The 17,085-nt window shown below is 64.6% G+C and overlaps 1 protein-coding gene across 3 annotated transcripts in view; it reads right to left on the bottom strand.

Moving 5' to 3' along the window:
• Uhrf1 (ubiquitin like with PHD and ring finger domains 1) overlaps positions 1 to 17,085 on the bottom strand; it is a 24,695-nt gene extending 7,610 nt beyond the window's left edge. The window contains exons 1-10 of one of the 3 annotated variants that reach the window (XM_047532544.1): positions 16,892 to 17,085; positions 15,536 to 15,698; positions 7,103 to 7,363; positions 6,580 to 6,740; positions 5,016 to 5,231; positions 2,665 to 2,765; positions 2,399 to 2,585; positions 1,938 to 2,061; positions 1,745 to 1,852; positions 1,331 to 1,435 (exon numbers count right to left, since the gene is read on the bottom strand). In XM_047532544.1, coding sequence (XP_047388500.1) covers positions 1,331 to 1,435; positions 1,745 to 1,852; positions 1,938 to 2,061; positions 2,399 to 2,585; positions 2,665 to 2,765; positions 5,016 to 5,231; positions 6,580 to 6,740; positions 7,103 to 7,363; positions 15,536 to 15,688 — 1,416 coding nt within the window. In that variant the 5' untranslated portion in view covers positions 15,689 to 15,698; positions 16,892 to 17,085. Of the gene's footprint in view, positions 1 to 1,330; positions 1,436 to 1,744; positions 1,853 to 1,937; positions 2,062 to 2,398; positions 2,586 to 2,664; positions 2,766 to 5,015; positions 5,232 to 6,579; positions 6,741 to 7,102; positions 7,364 to 15,535; positions 15,699 to 15,849; positions 15,869 to 16,285; positions 16,399 to 16,891 lie in introns of those variants that run through there. The other 2 variants (XM_047532545.1, XM_047532546.1) reach the window with 2 other exon arrangements.

The raw sequence follows: 17,085 nt of genomic DNA, 5'->3' as shown, positions 1-17,085 counted from the left end.
GACGGCACATGACGTGGGATCCGCCCACAGGAAGCCCTGGGGGGCAGGCCGCAAGGACAGGAAGGACGAGGGCCCAGCTGGGGGGCGGAGTGTCCAATGGGGCAGTTTCAGCGTGGGGACGAGACGGTTGTGGAGACGGTGGGGACAGTTGTGGAGACGGTGGGGACAGCTGTGTGGCCACACACACGCGTTTAAGGCTGCCACCCAGCACAGTCCCCTCCCTGGCCACCGAGGGGCATTCTGTGGTGGGCTGGGTGGGAAGTGTCCCCCACAGCTCCTGGGTCAGTGCAGGAGGTTCGGAGGTGAGATGGCCGGGCCAAGGTGCTGGAAGCAGGCGAGCGTGGCGGGAGGTGGCGGGCCAGGCTGTCAGGACGTGTCCCCCCACGGCCCCTGCCCCTCCCGCTTCCTGGCCACCACGGGCTGCGCCCTTCTCCACAGGGCCTGTCTGCCAGGACGCGCTGCCGCCCTGGGGCCCAGAGCAGGGACTTGGCTGTCTGTGGACTGCGACCTCTGACCCCAAGAGCCCAACCCCCAAGTTGTTCTCGTCAGGTGTTTGATCACAGCAACACAGAAGCCGACGATGGCCGCTTCCAAGACCTCCCGTGGACATGGAGACCTGACTGCCGAACACTAGAGAGGCCTTGCCCTGGAGGTGGCATGTCCCCAGCCTGGCCGTGGCTCCTACAGTGGGGACGCACAGAGCAGTCGCAGCTTCCTACTCCCCCGCACGAGTCCAGGGAAACAGCACAGGGTTTTCCTTCCACCCGTCACGTGCAGCGCTGCAGAGCCTCTCAGCACCTAGGAGCTGCACCATGGCTGCCCTTACAACCTAGAGCCCCGTCACATAACAAGGGCAACCTGAGCATGGCACTGCTGTGTGACGGCTGGTGTGACGACCTCGATCGATCACTACTGGGCGACTGACGGGAGGGAAGCTCCTGCCACGCAGACACCCTGGACCAAGGGCAACCAGGAAGGCAGGAGCTCCGGCCACTCGGGGTGCGTCACTCGGAATGGAGTCTGGGGTCCGAGTTTTCAAGGCGACGTCTTTGGACTGTGTCATGACTGCACGTAACTAGAACTGCGCGTGGTGGAGCCACGCTTAGAAGCAGACGCACGCCGAGTTGTGCACTTCGCAACCTGGAAACAGCACAGCCGGGGGCGCGGTGCACACGGGGCCCCAGCGGCTCAGGAGGCCGAGGCGAGGACCACCAAGACCAAGGCCCGCCTCAGCAACGGGGCAAGGCCCGTCTTCAAACAGAAGGGGCTGGGGACGGGCTCCGCGGTCTCAATCCTCCCGGCAGAAAACCCCCGACTCGGCGACACTCACCACGTCGTCCTCGTAGCCCCCGGCCAGCACCAGGGAGTACGCGCCATCGTTGCTCCGGCCGTGGATGCCCGCCACGTGAGGCCTGTGGACTCCCGACTCGCTGACCTACAACCGCGTCACAAAGAACTGGCACCTGCTGCGCCGGCCGGCAGAGCGCCAAGGCCGGGAGATGCCGCCTGCCAGCCCCGCCAGCCCCGCCAGCCCTGCTGAGCCCAGCCCCACCGGGCGGCTGCTGCCCGTCTTGGCCACGCCTCCCGTGCCCGGGAGCAGCCAGCAGCCACGGCTGGGGATGAGGACATTGTACGCCGACACCACCCTCTGCTGGGCAGACTCGGGGTTCGGGCTGCTGCTCGCCCCGCACATGACGAAACAGCCCGAGGTGCAGATGAGCCCGTGGCCGGGACACCCAGGTACCTGGACTCGGAAGCGCCACATGGTGCCCACGGGGATGCCCGGGATGGGTCCGTAGTGGTTGGAGGGGACGATGGTGCACTCCTTTGTGCGCCCCACACACGCCATGCCCTGTCCACCAGGGAAGCAAAGGGACAGCGTGAGTGGCCGTGACCGGGGCAGCGGGCAGCGGGCGGCAGACGGGAGGGCAGCCCACCTTGCCCCAGTCCCGCTGCGAGGACGACGTGGCAGACGCCATCTTCGCCTTCCTCTTGCTCTCCTTCAGCTTCTCCCCGGCCAACACCACCTCGCTGGCGTCATTCCGACAGTCGGGACAGTACCTGTGACGGCAGGGACGTCACCCCCGCACGGGTGCTCTCTGCGCCGCCCCCGACTGCGCAGCACACAGGGCCACTCGTGTGCGTTCACGTTGGTTAAAGTCGGAGCCCCGCCTCCGGGTCGCCGTGGGAACCTCACCGCCACGTGCAGTGGCGTCCACCCCTGGGGAGGCCTCCCCACCGTCCTGCTGCTCAGAGTCCCGACAGGGACGGGGCAGGGAGCCCAGCAGGTCGGCCACCGCCACCAGGTCACAGCACAAGCCGAGAGCGCAGCGGCCTCGGGGCTGCTTTGGCGGACACCAGAGCCCGGAGCCTGTCCCCCGGCCGCCCGCCGGCTCACCACTCCGCCTCGGTGGGCACGCTGCTGAGGGGCGGGCGGAGGCAGTAGAGGTGGTAGGCCATGTCGCACTCGTCGCACAGGAGCTGCTTGTCCGGGGCCTCGCGCCCCCCGCACTGGCGGCAGGCGCAGACGCGGCACAGCTTGCTGGGGTCGTCCTTGCAATACTTGCAGGAGGGGCCGCTCTTCCCTGCACACCGGGAGCAGGGTCAGGCGCGCAGGGCCAGCCGGCACCGGGACCCCAGCTGCGACGTGGGGCCCAGACTCACGTCTCATGGGGCTCTCGACCACGGGGCTCCCTTCGCCCGGGCGCTCGATCTTGAAGACTTCGTCCACAAAGACGATCCGACAGTCATTGAGAGCATCGCCCCTGGGGATGACATTCCGGAACGTTACTAGGACACTCCGCGAGTCCTCAACAGCCCCTCACAGCGCCGTGGACACAGCTGGCTCCCCGACAGCCGGAACGGGCCCAGGGCCCGGCACACAGGCCACACTGCACCTCCCTCCAAAGTCCGACTGAATCAGACACCGAGGACGACAAGCCTGCGTCTTCCCAGGAGTCTGGGAGGGTGGTGGGCCCCAGGGTGGACCCAGCTGCCCGCGCAGAGCTGCCCGTGACAACGCCCCAAAGCTCCTTCTGTACCTTAAATGGCAGGATCGGCGCGGCCCCACCAGCCAATCCCAGAGGACACAAACCACAGACACCCCGGCGCTTCAAGCCCAGGTTAATGGTAGACACAGGCGGAACCGTACATCTCAGAACAGCACGCACAGAGCACACGCCAACACGGAACAGCACGCCAGGCCTGGCCCATCCAGGCACCAAGCGCACGCACATGCACACACGTGATCACGAAGCCGTGGGCCCTAGACCGCAAAGGAGGCCACAGAACAGACAGACCCAGAGCACAGCGACCGAAGACAGCCAGGGAGCACACGGATCCGAGCCCCGGCCGGCAGGACCCGAGCCCGAGCGCGTGCGCACCACCTTCACCAGCACCCACAGGACAGTCGCCAAGAGAGGTCAGGTCCTGCGCCAAAAACAAACGTCGAGGACCTGAAATCATGCAGAATGTGCTCTCTGACCACAAGGAAGTCACTCTTCAGAAGACAAAGGGGCTGGGCTGTGGCTCAGTGGTAGAGCTCTTGCCTGGCAAGCGTGAGGCACCACGTTCAATCCTCAGCACCACATGAAAATGAAGTATTTAATAAAAAGAAAAAAGCCAGTGGGAAGCCAGGCAGATGGCACACGCCTGCAATCCCAATGACTAGGAGGCTGAGGCAGGAGGATCACAAGTTCAAGCCAGCCTCAGCCACTCAGTGAGGCCCTGTCTCAAAATAAAAACTAGAAAGGACTGGGGCGCAGCTCTGCGGTCAGGTGCTCCTGGGTTCAGACCTAAGTACAAAATAAAAAGATAACGGGAAAATCTCAACACCACCCTTCCCAATAAGCAAGTCAGAGAAAGTCTCAAAAACTTTTAAATACAATTAGCAACGCATGTTGCGAGCAGCTACAGGTGCGAGGGCGAGGGCAGCGGAGGCCGTCCTCAGGAGGAGGCCGCCTCCAGCACTCGCGAAGAGCCGGGCCACCCAAGAGCCAGGCAGGCTGGGCAGGAAACCCAAAGAGCAGACTAAAGGGAAGAAAGCAGCCAGCCTCCAGCCCAACGGCGGGCTGGGCGCGGGCTGTGGTGGAGCTGGCCTGGCCCCGCTGAGGCCTGAGGTCCACCCTCAGCGCCTCAGGAAGATGTGGCGACAAGATCAAGGAACGGTGCCACGCACAGCCGAGCTGCCGACCAGGAGAGGTGGCGAGCCGCTCGCAGAGCAGGGCGGAGGCGGGCGCGGCGCAGGCCAGGCGCTCCACTCACCCCACCTCCCCCGCACCGCCACACCCGCGCGGTCCCAGCCGACTACAAGCAGCTCCTCAAGAAAGACCACCGCGCACACGCTCGGCCAACCTGGACGGCTGGGCGGGCTCCCAGGCGGGGCACCCGAGGCCCCGGCTCCCCCAGCACCACAGGAACAGTACACCTGGAGCCAGGCACATGCCCTGGCCACGTGCACGGCTGGCCAGCGGCCCTGTGCCGTGGGACACTGCTCAGCCACTGACATGGGCAACAAGGTGTCACGCAGAGGGAAAGCCGACCCCCGAGGCTTCCAGGGCCACTACGCCCCACCTACGTGACGCCCTGGGCACAACAGAACCACGCGGGCGAGAAGGCCAAGGCTGGCCTGGAGGGGCGGAGGGAGCTAGGAGAGGGCCATGGGCAGGTGCCACACAGGCCCTACGGTCCCAGCGACAGGCGGAGGCAGCAGAGTCCCTGGAGCCTGGGAGTCAGGGACCTGCCTGAGCAAGGGTGCGAGACCCGGGTGCGGCTCTTTGAAAGAGAAAGGGGGAGGCAGCAGCAGGGGCATGTCCTGGCTCCCGAGTGCTGTCCCTGTCCCTGCAGGAGCCCTCCCGTGAGCACCCAGCAGGCAGACAGGACGCATCCGCGTGGCGGGGCCGCGCCCTTCCCTGAGCCTGTCTGCACCCCTGGGGGCTCAGGAAAACTGGAAACGCACCGGGCAGGCGCTGGGCCCCAGCTGAGGTCTCCCCGGGGGGCCTGGGCCTGGGGCTCACCCGAGCTTGACGTTGGCATAGAGCTCCCGCACCGTCCGGGTCTCCCGCTTCCTGGTGATCTCGGCGTCGTACCAGAAGCCGCGCTCCTTGGGATGGTCGGGGTTGTAGTTGAGCATCACCACCTGGCCCACCTCCAGCTCCTGCCACTTGAGGATGGTGCGGGCGCGCGCGCGGACGTCCCCGGAGCTCATGGAGACCACGCCGTTCTCAGGGTAGCTGCAAGGAGAGCGCAAGCTGACCTCCTGTAGGACCCGGACCCACAGGGTGAGGCTTGACCTCCAGCCAGCTCGGAGGCTGGCGCAGAACTGGCTGCACGGCCTCACAGCAGGGCCTCGGGGACGCACACGGCAGGCAGTGCTTCATAGGGGCCACAGCCTAACCAGGCCCAGGGCCGCTCTGGAAATGGTGCGGAGGTCATCACACCAAGGTGAGGTCCCTGGAGCGGGCGGGCCTGGCGCCTTCAGCAAGGGGACAGGGACACCATGGAGATGAAGGGAGGAGGGGTGGGGCACCCTGACCTGGACCTCCAGCTCCAGAGCCTGCCGGTCACTACTGTCCGGCCAGGTGGGTGCCAGGCATGGCAGCCCAGGGCCTCCAGCCTTTGCTGTGTGCAGGAGGGGAGCACATGCTCCTCTGTAACTGCGACGGGCTGGACGTGGACTGACGAGAAGTCGTCACCCAGTCAGGCAAGGGCACCCAGGAGTGCAGCTCAAGCAAGCACGCAGCAGGACAGCCTGGACCACAGGGGGACCAGACCCAGGCCGGGCCGCAGGCGTCCTCTGCGAAGGCCCAGCAGCAAATGCTTTCTATCCGCCACTGCCGTGGGTAGCTTCCCAACTAATGGCGCTACCATCTTCCAATAAAGCTCTACCTACAAAACAGAAGGAGCCAGGTCTGCCCTCGGGTCCGTTTGCGGACCCCCACCAAGAGGACAGGACTCTTGTCCAGCAGGATCGACTGGATTCCTTCTCCCCAGTAACTTTACAGAGCTGAGCTCAGGGGGGCAGACTGGGCTCTGGAAAGGACAGGCCCACCAGGGGCCAAGAAGCCTGCTGCCCAGGTGCTGGGCTGGGTCACAGGCTCAGCTGACCACGGCCCCCTTCAGTGCAGGAGAGGCCTCATGCCCAGCACTATGGGGCGGCCAAGGTCACAGGCGCTCACACCAGCGGGAGGCACTCAGCCAGTGGCCCAGGACCCTCCAGGGAAAGGACAGAGCCACCTGTGAGAGCACCTGAGAAGACTGACCACAGGCAGGAAGGGCCACAAACCTGCCTCTGCTCCTGCCCTGACTCCAGCCTCCGGGACCAGGGCAGATGGTGGCCCAGTAGTCACACCTCCGGGAAGACAGCGTCCTGTCTGGCGTCCACTCACGCCTGACGCCTGTGCTGGGGACCCAGCAGGTGCTCAGTGAACACCGCACAACAGAGCCTCCCCTGGGAAGAGGACCGAGACGCACGGCGGCTCCGGCCACAACACCAGGTGTGGCTGAAACCGGACGCAGAGCCCAGGGCTGGTCCCGCTCCAGGCAGCCAGGCTCCACGTCAGGCTGGCGCCGGACACTCACTCGTCATATTTCACGTGGTAAATGACGTCCTCCTCCGGAGTCGGGCTGGCAGCGGAGCTGCTGGGCTCGTCCTGGGACGGTGGCTTCCTCAACACCCTGACCACCTGGGCCTCAAACCACGCGCCCATGCTGGTGTCCCGGGCGTCCACGTACTCGTTGACCTGGAGGGGCGAGGGCGCTGACTGGCGGCGGCCACGTGGAGGGAGCTGGCAGCCCCTGGCCTCGCCCACCCCACACACCAGGAGCCAGCCACGGGCCACACGGGACACCACCTGGCTCCCCGCGGCCCAGGGAGGCAGAGCCTCCCACGAAAACCTCCTGATTTCAGAGTGGGCGGCAAATGCAGAGATGTCAGCCACCAAGCTGGCCAGAGGGGACGCCTACAGCCCCAGTGCTGGGCTCCACCCTTCAAGGGTCACCCAGGAATCCCAGAGGACTGTGCTCGCCCACGGGAGCACAAAGGCCGCCCTGGCCACTTGGAGGGCAGGAGCGGGGCAGCCGGCGGGCAGGGCCGCAGCCTCACCTTGTACAGCCCCAGCTCCGTCTCCTCCTGCGCGTCCTCGCCCTCCGGGCCGGTTGTGCCGTCAGTCTCCGCGGCTGCCTCCCCGTGGGTGGAGGACTTGTCCGACTCGCTCTGGCCCAAGCAGCAGCCGGAGTCGGTGTCCGAGAGCTCGGGGTCCCTCTCCTTGAGGCTGGGCGGCAGCACGAGGCTCTGGCGGACCAGGAGCTGGATGATGTCATTCAGGCGCACGTCGTAGTCGAAGAGCGTGTGGCCGTCCTCCATCTGCAGAGACCAGGGCAGAGCTGCGGCCACGCCCAGCCTGCAGGCCTCCAGGCAGAGTCTCCCGCCAGAGCAGCCCAGGAAAGGCCCCTAGGGGGCGTGGCCCGCCGGCAGGACACAGCCCCCCTTCCGGAGACCGCTGGACCGCGTGGCTCCTTACAAAGAGCACATGTCACTGCCATCTCTCAGACTGCCCAGAACATACCTGGCCACAACCGGGGACACGCGGTGCCTGGTGTCCTGGCCTAGAATGGCAGAGACCAGGGCTGCTGCCCAGCACCCTGCAGGACCCAGGACACGGCCTGGGCGTCCATGGCGCATGCCCCGGGCAGCTCCCACAGTCCCGAGCCCCAGGGAGGGATCTTGGGGGCCCTGCTAGAAGCCAGCCAGCAGCACCCAACCCTGCCCACCACCAGGACCCCCCCATGCCCTGCTGGGACCTGATCACTCCCCGTGGACTGCTGTCGGGTGGGTGTCCAGGGCACTGCAGGGTGCAGAGCCTCCACCTACTCCATGCCAGGGGCAGCCCAGCCATGACAACCACAAGTGTGCCTGCTGCAGATTCAGCTGGGTGCAGAGCCAGCCCTGCAGGAAGGGAGGACAGGAAGCCGCTCCCTCCCCCTCTGCACACCTGGGGCCAGAGGGCCCCGCCTGCAGGCGAACCTCCCCGCCAGGATCCCAGGAGCCCTGCAGGACGCCCGCCTGCCCACCGCACAAGACAGGAGCAGCTGCCACAGGTGCTGCGCCCAGGAAGACAAGTGGACAGACGTGATCACACGGCACCATCCACTACGGCCAATCCACCCAGAGACGGAGGGACACGCGGCTGGCCATCCACACCTGGAGCATCCCTCAGCCTCGAACAGCAGCCTGGATGGACCCCAGGACCTGGTGCTCAGCGAGAGCCAGACGGAAACAGCAGGGCAGCAGGGACACCAGGGGTGGGGTGTGCAGGACTGGAGGCAGCGGCTGCTGGAGGGGAGCCCGCCCGCACCCCCACCCAGCATAGGCCCACCAGGGCTCGTGCTGCGGCACTGTCACCGGGACGCATGTGGCCGCCTGTCCACACCCACAGAAGTCCCCTACGCAGGTAGGCCCAGATGAGGACTGGGCTCCAAGGATGACGTGTCCAGGCAGGCCACCCTGGACTGCCCTTGTGGGCAGGGACGGTTCTGCTGTGAACCAAGAGGGGGAGAGAAGGCACCGTCCCCAACACTGTCCCCAGGAAGCCCACCGATGGCCAGCCGTGCCCCTGGTGCACCCCAGGGCTGCGCCACGCCGTCACACAGACCCTGGTCCCCTCACTGCTGGTTGGGTGTCCTGGGCAGAGCAGTGTCCCTGGCCTTTGCCCACTCCGGGCCAGGAGCCCCCTCCCCAGTCGAGACCAGAGTCCCAACGCCGCCTGGCAGAGACCCTGCAAGTGCCCATCACGCCGACTGAGCAAGGGCTGGACAAACCTGTCTCTCTGATCCCCACGAGGGCTCTGCACCTGTGCGTGCCAAGGTCAGCAGCCCAGCACAGAGACACCACCTGCACTGAGGGCAGCACAGCCCAGCAGAGGGAGGGCGCGACCACTGCCCAGTGGGGCCAGAGGTGGGAGCCCCGGAGGGCAGGCACCTGTGCCAACCCAGCAGCATGGACACGCCAGCAGGGCAGGCAGTGAGGCGAGGCCAGGCCAGCGTGGGGCCACACCCCGTCTGTCCACTTGGACAGACCGAGTCGGAGCGGAGAGACCAGGGGCAACAGTGGCACCCGGGGGGAGGCAGCCAGTCTGGGGACACAGGCCTGGAGACAGGGGAAGCCTGGTGAGGGTCTGGTCAGACCAGAGGGCAGGCTGACCCAGGAGACCAGAGGGGGACCCAGCCTGCACCCAGTCCCCCCGCCCCTCTTCAACTGGCTAGGGACAGCGCTCCCAGGACAACCCACAAGCCCCAGCCCTTCACACACCAGGAAGGAGGCAGCAGGCGCTGTCTGACCGGCTGGGTCATGGCCACAGGGATGTCTTTCTGGGTACAGGGAGCAGGCCAGATGTCCCCTGTCTGGGCTGGTGATGGGGAGCCTGAAATTCCAGCTCCAGGTCGGTGACACGAACAGGAGCTACAGAGGCCCGAGCATGGGAAGTCACCCCCAGCTCATCACTTCTAATGCTAAGAATTAAGCAAGGCCAAAGGTCAGCTCACGGCGGGCCTGCCCCCTGCGCACCAGGCCCGGCTCCGTCCCATGACAACACCCACAGGGAGTTCGGGCCACAGCCCAGGGGCACTCTGGGGCCCAGGGGAAACTGGCCGTGGCAAGTCATGCCTGCCGCGTGCCTGTCCGTCCCTCTTAATCCAACTGCACACAGGTGACGTTGGGAGTGGATTTTTAACCACTAGAGCGATTTTTCCATGTTTAACGAGCGAGTCAGCCTGAACTCCAGGAAACTGGCGCTTAGACCGAGCCCCAGGACGGCTGCCGTGGAATGCCCTGGTTCTGTGGGCCACCCACGGTGCCGTGTGGGTGCTGGGGAGGGACTGGACTCCCAGCCCGGGCGACCCCCTTCACTTTCAGCCACATCTTAGGTCCTCCCAGGATCTATTCTGGTTTTCGACTTTGCAGACCCAGGGAGGGGGTGGGGGTCCACCACTGAGCCACACCCCCAGCCTCTTTATCTTGAGACAGGGCCCCCAAGTTGCCCAGGCTGCCTCAGCGGGGACGGCCAGCATGGCCACTGCTGCCAGCGTCCATTCCATGAGCTGCCGCAGGGTCAGCTTCTACCTGCACTGAGTCTTTGCTGTTTGTTCCTATTTCCTTAATCTCTGTTATCTTTACTTTCTTCCTCTTTTAAATGCTTTGGAATTATTCTGTGGATCTTTTCTAACTTCAGATACTCATTTCATCAATTCTAAGCCTATATTGTCTTTTCAAATAAAAGCACCATGAGGCTAACCCCCGCCATCAGAGCCCAGTGCAGTGGTGCACACCTGTAATCCCAATGGCTTGGGAGGCTAGGGCAGGAGGATTCCAAGTTTGAGGTCAGCCTCGGCAAATTAGCAAGACTCTGCCTCAAAATAAAACATAAAAAGGGCTGGGGGTGTGGCTCAGTACAGCAACCCGGAGTTCAATCCCCCGTACAAAACAACCCTCTCCGTGCGTGCATCCTCAGCTGCACTGGTAGGACTATGTTTTCATTCAATGACATTTTTCCCTCCAACCCACTAAAGTCATTTAGACTCCCCTTCTGTCATTTCCAATCACACGAGGGGTCTGGTGCCTCTGCTATCGTTCAGTCAGGCTTCACAGGCTGGCTAGATGCTGCCGTGAGGGCTGCAGGGCTGCTGTCACTCAGGGCTGGGCGGGGCTTGGCACCGGTCCAGCCCATGGGCCGGGCTCCCTCCTCAGCACCACGTGAGACGGGAAAGAACCACGTGCTGGCCCTGGCCTTCGTGCCGTCTGCGCACCCTGGTCCACGCACGCAGCCCAGGAGACTCTCTGCTGCTGGCTTCAGGTTCCATCCGGGCCACTGAAGGGAGTCCTGGTGGTCCAGAACTTCAGTGTCCCCGAGTCCCGGCTGCCTGACCTACGAACCCCTGAGAAATATGTTCCACCCCGCTACAGTTACACCTGTGACAGTTTCCCGTCCGCATGGTCTGAGAGTGGGAGGCAAGCTCACCCTCACCACCGAGCGCCACACGGGGGACCTGCGTGCGCGGGGCCACCCTGCCATGGGCTTTATTCTCAGCTGTGACCGAGCAGGTTTGAGTTTCCATGGCGGTGAGCTTCCTTGATGTCCCATCAAGTGCAGCGAAGCTGAACACAGCTGTGCCCTCGCCCAGCCCGTCGCCCGCGGCTCAGAAGGCCAGGCAGGAGACTGCAAGGGGGAGCCAGCCTCTGCAACTTACTGAAACCCTGTCTCAAAAGAGTTCTTAAAAAGGGCTGGGCTGCAGCTCCGTGGTGGTTTAATCCCAGTGCCAAAACACCAACTAACAAAAAAACAAATCAGCAAAAAGCACCCACGCACCTACTTCTGTCCCAGGACACAGCCCGTCACGCCACTCGATCCATGGCAACCCTGCATTTAATGGCGAAAAAAAGGGGACAATCAAGAAGCCCAGGATTGTCACATCAAGAGTAAAAACGGGTGGTGCACCCAGGTCTTCCCCGGGGTCACCAGGGCTCAGGGCAGCTCTGGCGCACACAGACCAGGGAACAGACCGCAACCAAGGCAGGCACCAGGTGCCGTCTGTAAAGGGATGCGGCCTCCGTGCAGCCGCAGGGGCAGCTCTGGGAGGAGCCAGGCTGCGGCCGGGAACCAAGGTCCAGCGGGCGTGGTCTGCTCCCTGGGCTGTGGCAGCAGGGATGCCGTGACCCCAGGACCACATCGTGAGGCGACCTCTATGCTGCGCAGGGTGAACCGACACAAACCAAGACGCTACCACGACGTCACCAGGCCACGTCATCTGGGAGCGAGAAGCAAGCAGGGACTGTCCTGGCCCCCTCTGTCCCATCAGCCTGGCCAGGAGGGCCTGTAGGGTCTGCAGCAGTGGACAGAGAGTCCGACCGACCGCCAGGCAGGAGGCAGGAGTACGTCCCGGGAGGGTGCCGTGGGGCGGGGGCAGCACACCCAGGAGCAACAGGGACCACACCTCAGGGACGGCCACGCCGGGCACATGGCTAGCTCCTGCCAACGGCAAGCTCAGCCCTCCGGGAGGCCGGCTGGCTGAGGACATGCCCTGGGCACCACTGCAGGGACCGGCAAGGCCCAGGACTGGCAGAGGTGCCAGGTGCTGGCAGCTGCCGCACTCAGGGCAGCCTCGCGAGGACTGAGGAACGTACAGCTGCGAGGGACGTGCTGCGAGACTTCTGGCACCTGGACGTCCCTGACTGTCCCTCAACACCGAGGCAGGCGGTGGGGAAGCCCGGCGCCAGGCCTGCTCCAGTCGGTCCGCAGGGGACAGGCCCCCAGGCGGAGACAGGGGCCTGGGGAGGGGGCCTGGCGGGCTCTCCAGCAGCACGGCTGCTTTGGGGGTTGGGAGCCGGGTCTCACGTCGGCCGCGAGCAGCTGGACGCCGAGTGGCCACTCCAGGCCCTGAGGAAGCCGCACTGGACGAGGCCATGCCTCTGCGGGTGGCTTCTGTACTGCAGTGCAGAGCGGACCTGAGCGGAGGTCCCCAGGCCATGGCCACGAATACCCCCGCCCTCCACAGGTGCCTGCTGGCCCCAGAGAGTCAGCCTCAAGGACAGGCCTCTGGTTTCTGAGGGGCTGTCACATTGCCACCTGATCCTCCCGTCCGAGGACAGGGCCAAGCCGACCGCAGCAGACCGCCAGGCCCCCTGTGGAGGGCATTCCTGGTCACACTGACCTGGCCATGGCCTTAAAGGCAGGCCTGGCAGTTGGCTCTTTTCCTGAATTATGTATAAATTAGCAGTTTTCAGCTGGGCCATTCTGCCCCAGGGGCCCTGGGACCATATCTGGGGACATGTGTGGCTGTCACAATTGGGGGAGCTCCAGGCGGGAGTGGTGGAGGCCCGGGAAGTGCCCAGCACCTGCAGTGCCCAAGCCGCCACCCAGAAAGCGCCCTGCTCCAGCGTCCTCCGTGCCACGGGGAGCCCCAAGCTAAGCTGCTCCCCAGCCTTTCCTGGGAGCCAGGTCCCGGCCACCCCGCCGGCCACCTGAGAGTATCAACAGGCTGCCACGTGGAGGGCCACGGCAGCCACGTTTGCAACAGGGAACGGGGAAAGCAAGTCGCTTTGGGAAGGTTAGGTGACACGCAGGCACTACCTGAGCAGGCTGAGGCACCGCCAATGACAGTCGTTATTTTCATGGACAATAAAACAAAAACAAAAACAAAACACTGCCAGCTGCCTCTCCCCGGTCCAGGCTGGGCCTCCTGCCCACGTCCCCATGCGGGCTGGTCCCACATTTCCACCAACCACGCAACCTACGGCTGCTCTGGGCAGCCCAGAGGGGACCCCCAGGCCGCCCCACCCTGGCTTCCTGAAGACAGGCCTCTGCTGTCGCCTGCACTGGGGGCCTCCTGCTGCCGTGCCACGTCTCTTTAAACGGAAGAGAAGAACCTGGCAGAGGGTGGGGCACTGCCTGGCAGGTGCCAGGCCCCGGGTTCCAGCCCCAAAGGAAGGAGGTGAACAGAACAGCCATGTGCAACGGCAATGAGGGCTGGTTTCTCTGGTTCCGCTGGGTTCGCGCGAGGACCTCTGTCCCCACCCTCCTGCGGCCGCCCCCACCTCCCCACGCCTGGCCACTTCCTAGCTGCGTACCCTGGGACGCTGCGTCACTGCGGAGGCCCGGCCTCCCTGCCTGGAAAACAAAGCCAGCACACATCTTCCTACAAAGCTGCCGCATGGGACGAGCCCTGGACGAGGGTCAAGCGTCGGCCGGCCCCCAGGGCTGCACAGGCACGCGGGCCCTCCCCAGCTAGCAGAGCTGCACTGTGGCAAGAAACGCAGCGTTGACACTCAAGGGTCCAGTTGTGTCCGGCACCAGCCTGCTGGGCGGGCCACGCCAGGCGTCCTCGACCAGGCATCTGGTAGCTGCGTCCTGCGATCAAGAGCGCCAGAAAGCGTGACCCACTCTTGCCCGGATCGGATTTCACATAGGAACGGAGGGAGCGGGGGTCTGCCCGACTGGATGTGGCCATGTCTGAATTCGTCGCCTGTCTGCTTACCGAGCGCACCCCACTACATAGGAGCGCGGCCTAAGGAAGAAAAGTGGATGACCACAGCCACGGACACGGGCTCCGGTGCCTGGCGGGCACGCTGAAGGCGAAGGTGAAAGGCAGGAGTCTGCACCCAGGGAGCCGCGGGAAGGCGGACCACGCGGCAGGTCTGTGGGCCTGCGGCTCGTGTCTCGCCTGCACACCCCACGGGTGAAAACGGACCCGTGGGCTCGGAGCCTGGCCAAGAGCAGGCACTGCGCCACCTTCACGCCCTGAGCTTACAGTCCAACCTGCCAGGAACTCGAGGAACACCAGTTTCCAGCAGGGCTTTGCGAACTGAAAGACGCTGAGCTCAAACCTTAAACCACGCACAGCCTTCCCCGAGAAGCAGCCACCGTGAGAAGAGGAGGGGCAGAGGGAGCCCGGGATGGCAGCCCAGTCAACCCGAGTCCTCAGGCTCTGCTCTCCTCCCCAGCGGGACTGTCAACGTGACTCCTGAACACCCACGTCATCAGCGAGCCTCCAACAGGAAGGAGCCAACACGGGTCTCCCAGGGCGCCAAAAGCCCCAGAAATGCATCACCACATCAAATAAGCACGCAGAAGCCTACCAGCCCCCAAGCGCCCGCCAAGCAGCGAGTGTCTGCAACCTAGACAGCAGATGGCAGCAGCCTCCAGTCCACCCAGCAAGCCGGCCCGGGCAACCCAGCTGACTTTTTATCCACTTCAGTAGTCTCCTCGCCTCGTGCCGCAGGCGACTGCCGGCCAGCCCGGCAGACGGACCCATACCTCCTACCATACCGTCGTATTCCCTCCGCAACCCCACTCCTGGCCTGCCCACTGTCCCCCAAGACACCAATCAAAACAGAAACCACCAAGTGCCAACGAGAAATCGTCCCAAGTGCAGGCAGCTGCTCGCAGGAAGACGGCCACTTTAAATGCTGCAAGGGGCTGGGAAGAGAGCCCGCGGAAATGAAGAGGAGACCCCCGCAGAGACCACCTGGTCAGCCCGGAGTGGCGGAAATGCCTGGTCAGAAAGCACCATCTCCAGACTTTGAATAAACTCATCCAGATTTCTAGAAAACCTTCCCTGGAGTCTGCCGATTAAAGGGCACGGGTGCAAGCTGTGGGCTATCAGGGTGTTTTCAAAGAAACCCTGGTCCCTTTGTCCTAGCTGTATCAGGCGCCTAGGCCCTTCTTCAAAATTCCAAAGCTGTCGGTCGCCTCCAACTTCTTTCTCTAGAAAAATATTTTGAGGGGAGTTTAAAAAAAAAAAAAAAAAAATAAGAGTTTAAAAGCCCAGATGCTATCAATTCAAGTGCCAGCTGCCTGCCTGGTGTGTCAACGTGAGTCCGGCCTTTGTTCCTTCCCTCGCAGGCATCTGAGGTTTCTGTAAGACTTCTTCCGGGAGACATGAAGCGGGACCGGAGGGGGGAGACTATCGGCTGGTGGCGGCAGAGGCGGGGTGCCTAGACCAGTAAGAACAAAGGTGGACCAGCGGGCAGCCTGGGCTGGCTTACCTGCTTGCCCCTGTAAAACAGCCTCTGCAGACCCGGCTCCACGTGAAACAGCTCTTGAATCTTGCGCCTCAGCTCTTCCACTTTGGTCAGCCTGGACAGCGAGTCCACCGTGTGGGTCTCCTTCCCGTCCATGGTGCGCACCTGGACCCACATGGTGTCAGAGCTGAGGGGGGAGAGAGAGTGGGGTCAGTTGTGCCACTAGGCCATGTCAGACTATACTGGGATCATGGTTGCTTCTGTCCAGCTGGTGGACAGTATGAAACTCCCCGAATGGCCTCCCAGCCTCCTGGTCCCCAAAGATTGCCAAGTCTCACCCAGGGCCAGGCAAAGTAAATTAAGGACTTAATGTCTTAATGACCAGCAAGTGTTCAGGACTGAGCAGGGAGGGCAAACGAGATCTCAGGCCATCCAGCGCAGCCCACTACCCATTCACAGAAAAACCAGGTCCGAGGCAGGGGAGGCCCGGGCCGGGGGCGCGCAGCCACCCCGAGTGGCCGCGCCGCTCGTTCATTCATTCCTGGGATTCGTGACTACGGAAGAGGGAATTCCCAAAGTCCGGAGTGCGCCGCAACTTGTGAAGTCTCGGGGCAACTCCACCAAGTGCGACCAAGTAGGACCGGACCCCACCCGCGACCCCCGGGTCCCGGGACCCCCTCGGAGCCCCCCGCGCGCGTGCGCGGCCAGCCCCGCCGTGGCCATGGCAACCGGCCGCCCCGTCCCGGCCGCCCCCGCGCGCGTGGGGCGACTCACCTCGGCCCCACGGCGGCCTGCGCCTCCCCGGACTCCCGAAGCGCGGCCCCAGCGACCCTCCGGCACTCTGCCCGCGCCGCGCGGGTAGCGCCAGCAAACCCACGCCCACCCCCACCGCCCGGACCGACCGAGGGGCCCCTCTCGCCAAGTCCCGCCCCCCTTCACTTGGGCCGCCTCTTATTGGCCCCGCCGCACCCGGACGCCCCGCCCCGCTCGCGCCCTATTGGTCCAGACGCACCCGGGGAACTCAGGGCGCGCGAAATCAGGCTCGGGCGCGACAATTGAATCGCGGGGCGCCCCGCGCGCAGGCGCGGAGCCTGACATCCTCCCCCGCGGCTCACCGGGCCCTCCCCCACCCGGCCCGCGCGACCCCCGCCCAGTTCCGCCGCTTACCGCTCGTCCTTGCCCTAGCCGGTGTGCCAGGGGGAGGAGTGGTAAAGGGTCCGGATCCCGGGACCGTGTGCAGGACAGCCCCCTTGCGGGCATGCGTGCGCCCATGCTGGCCGCGCGTCCCAGACCACGCGGGAAAGTTTTGCAAAGTCCCCGAGTCCTGGGCACCCAGTGCTCCCGGCCCAGACTGGCACCCGGATCCGCCCTGCAACTCACCTCTGTGGCCGCCGTGATCCACTCTCCCGCCTGCGCGCCTGGCCTGCTGGGGATGGTGAAGGAACTGCGTGCGTGGCTCGGATCCCCGACCCGGAGCACCCGCTCGGCCAACGCTGCCCGCCGCGCTGCCAGCTGCTCTGATTTTTTTCCCGCGAAAACGGCGTTTGGGAGTTGCCGGAGGCCGTGCTGGGGGC

Source organism: Sciurus carolinensis, chromosome 17 (assembly GCF_902686445.1).
Source record: "Sciurus carolinensis chromosome 17, mSciCar1.2, whole genome shotgun sequence".
NCBI classification, from domain to species: domain Eukaryota; kingdom Metazoa; phylum Chordata; class Mammalia; order Rodentia; family Sciuridae; genus Sciurus; species Sciurus carolinensis.
Note: the sequence above shows the minus strand (reverse complement) of the source record. Positions and strands in the feature narration are given on the sequence as shown.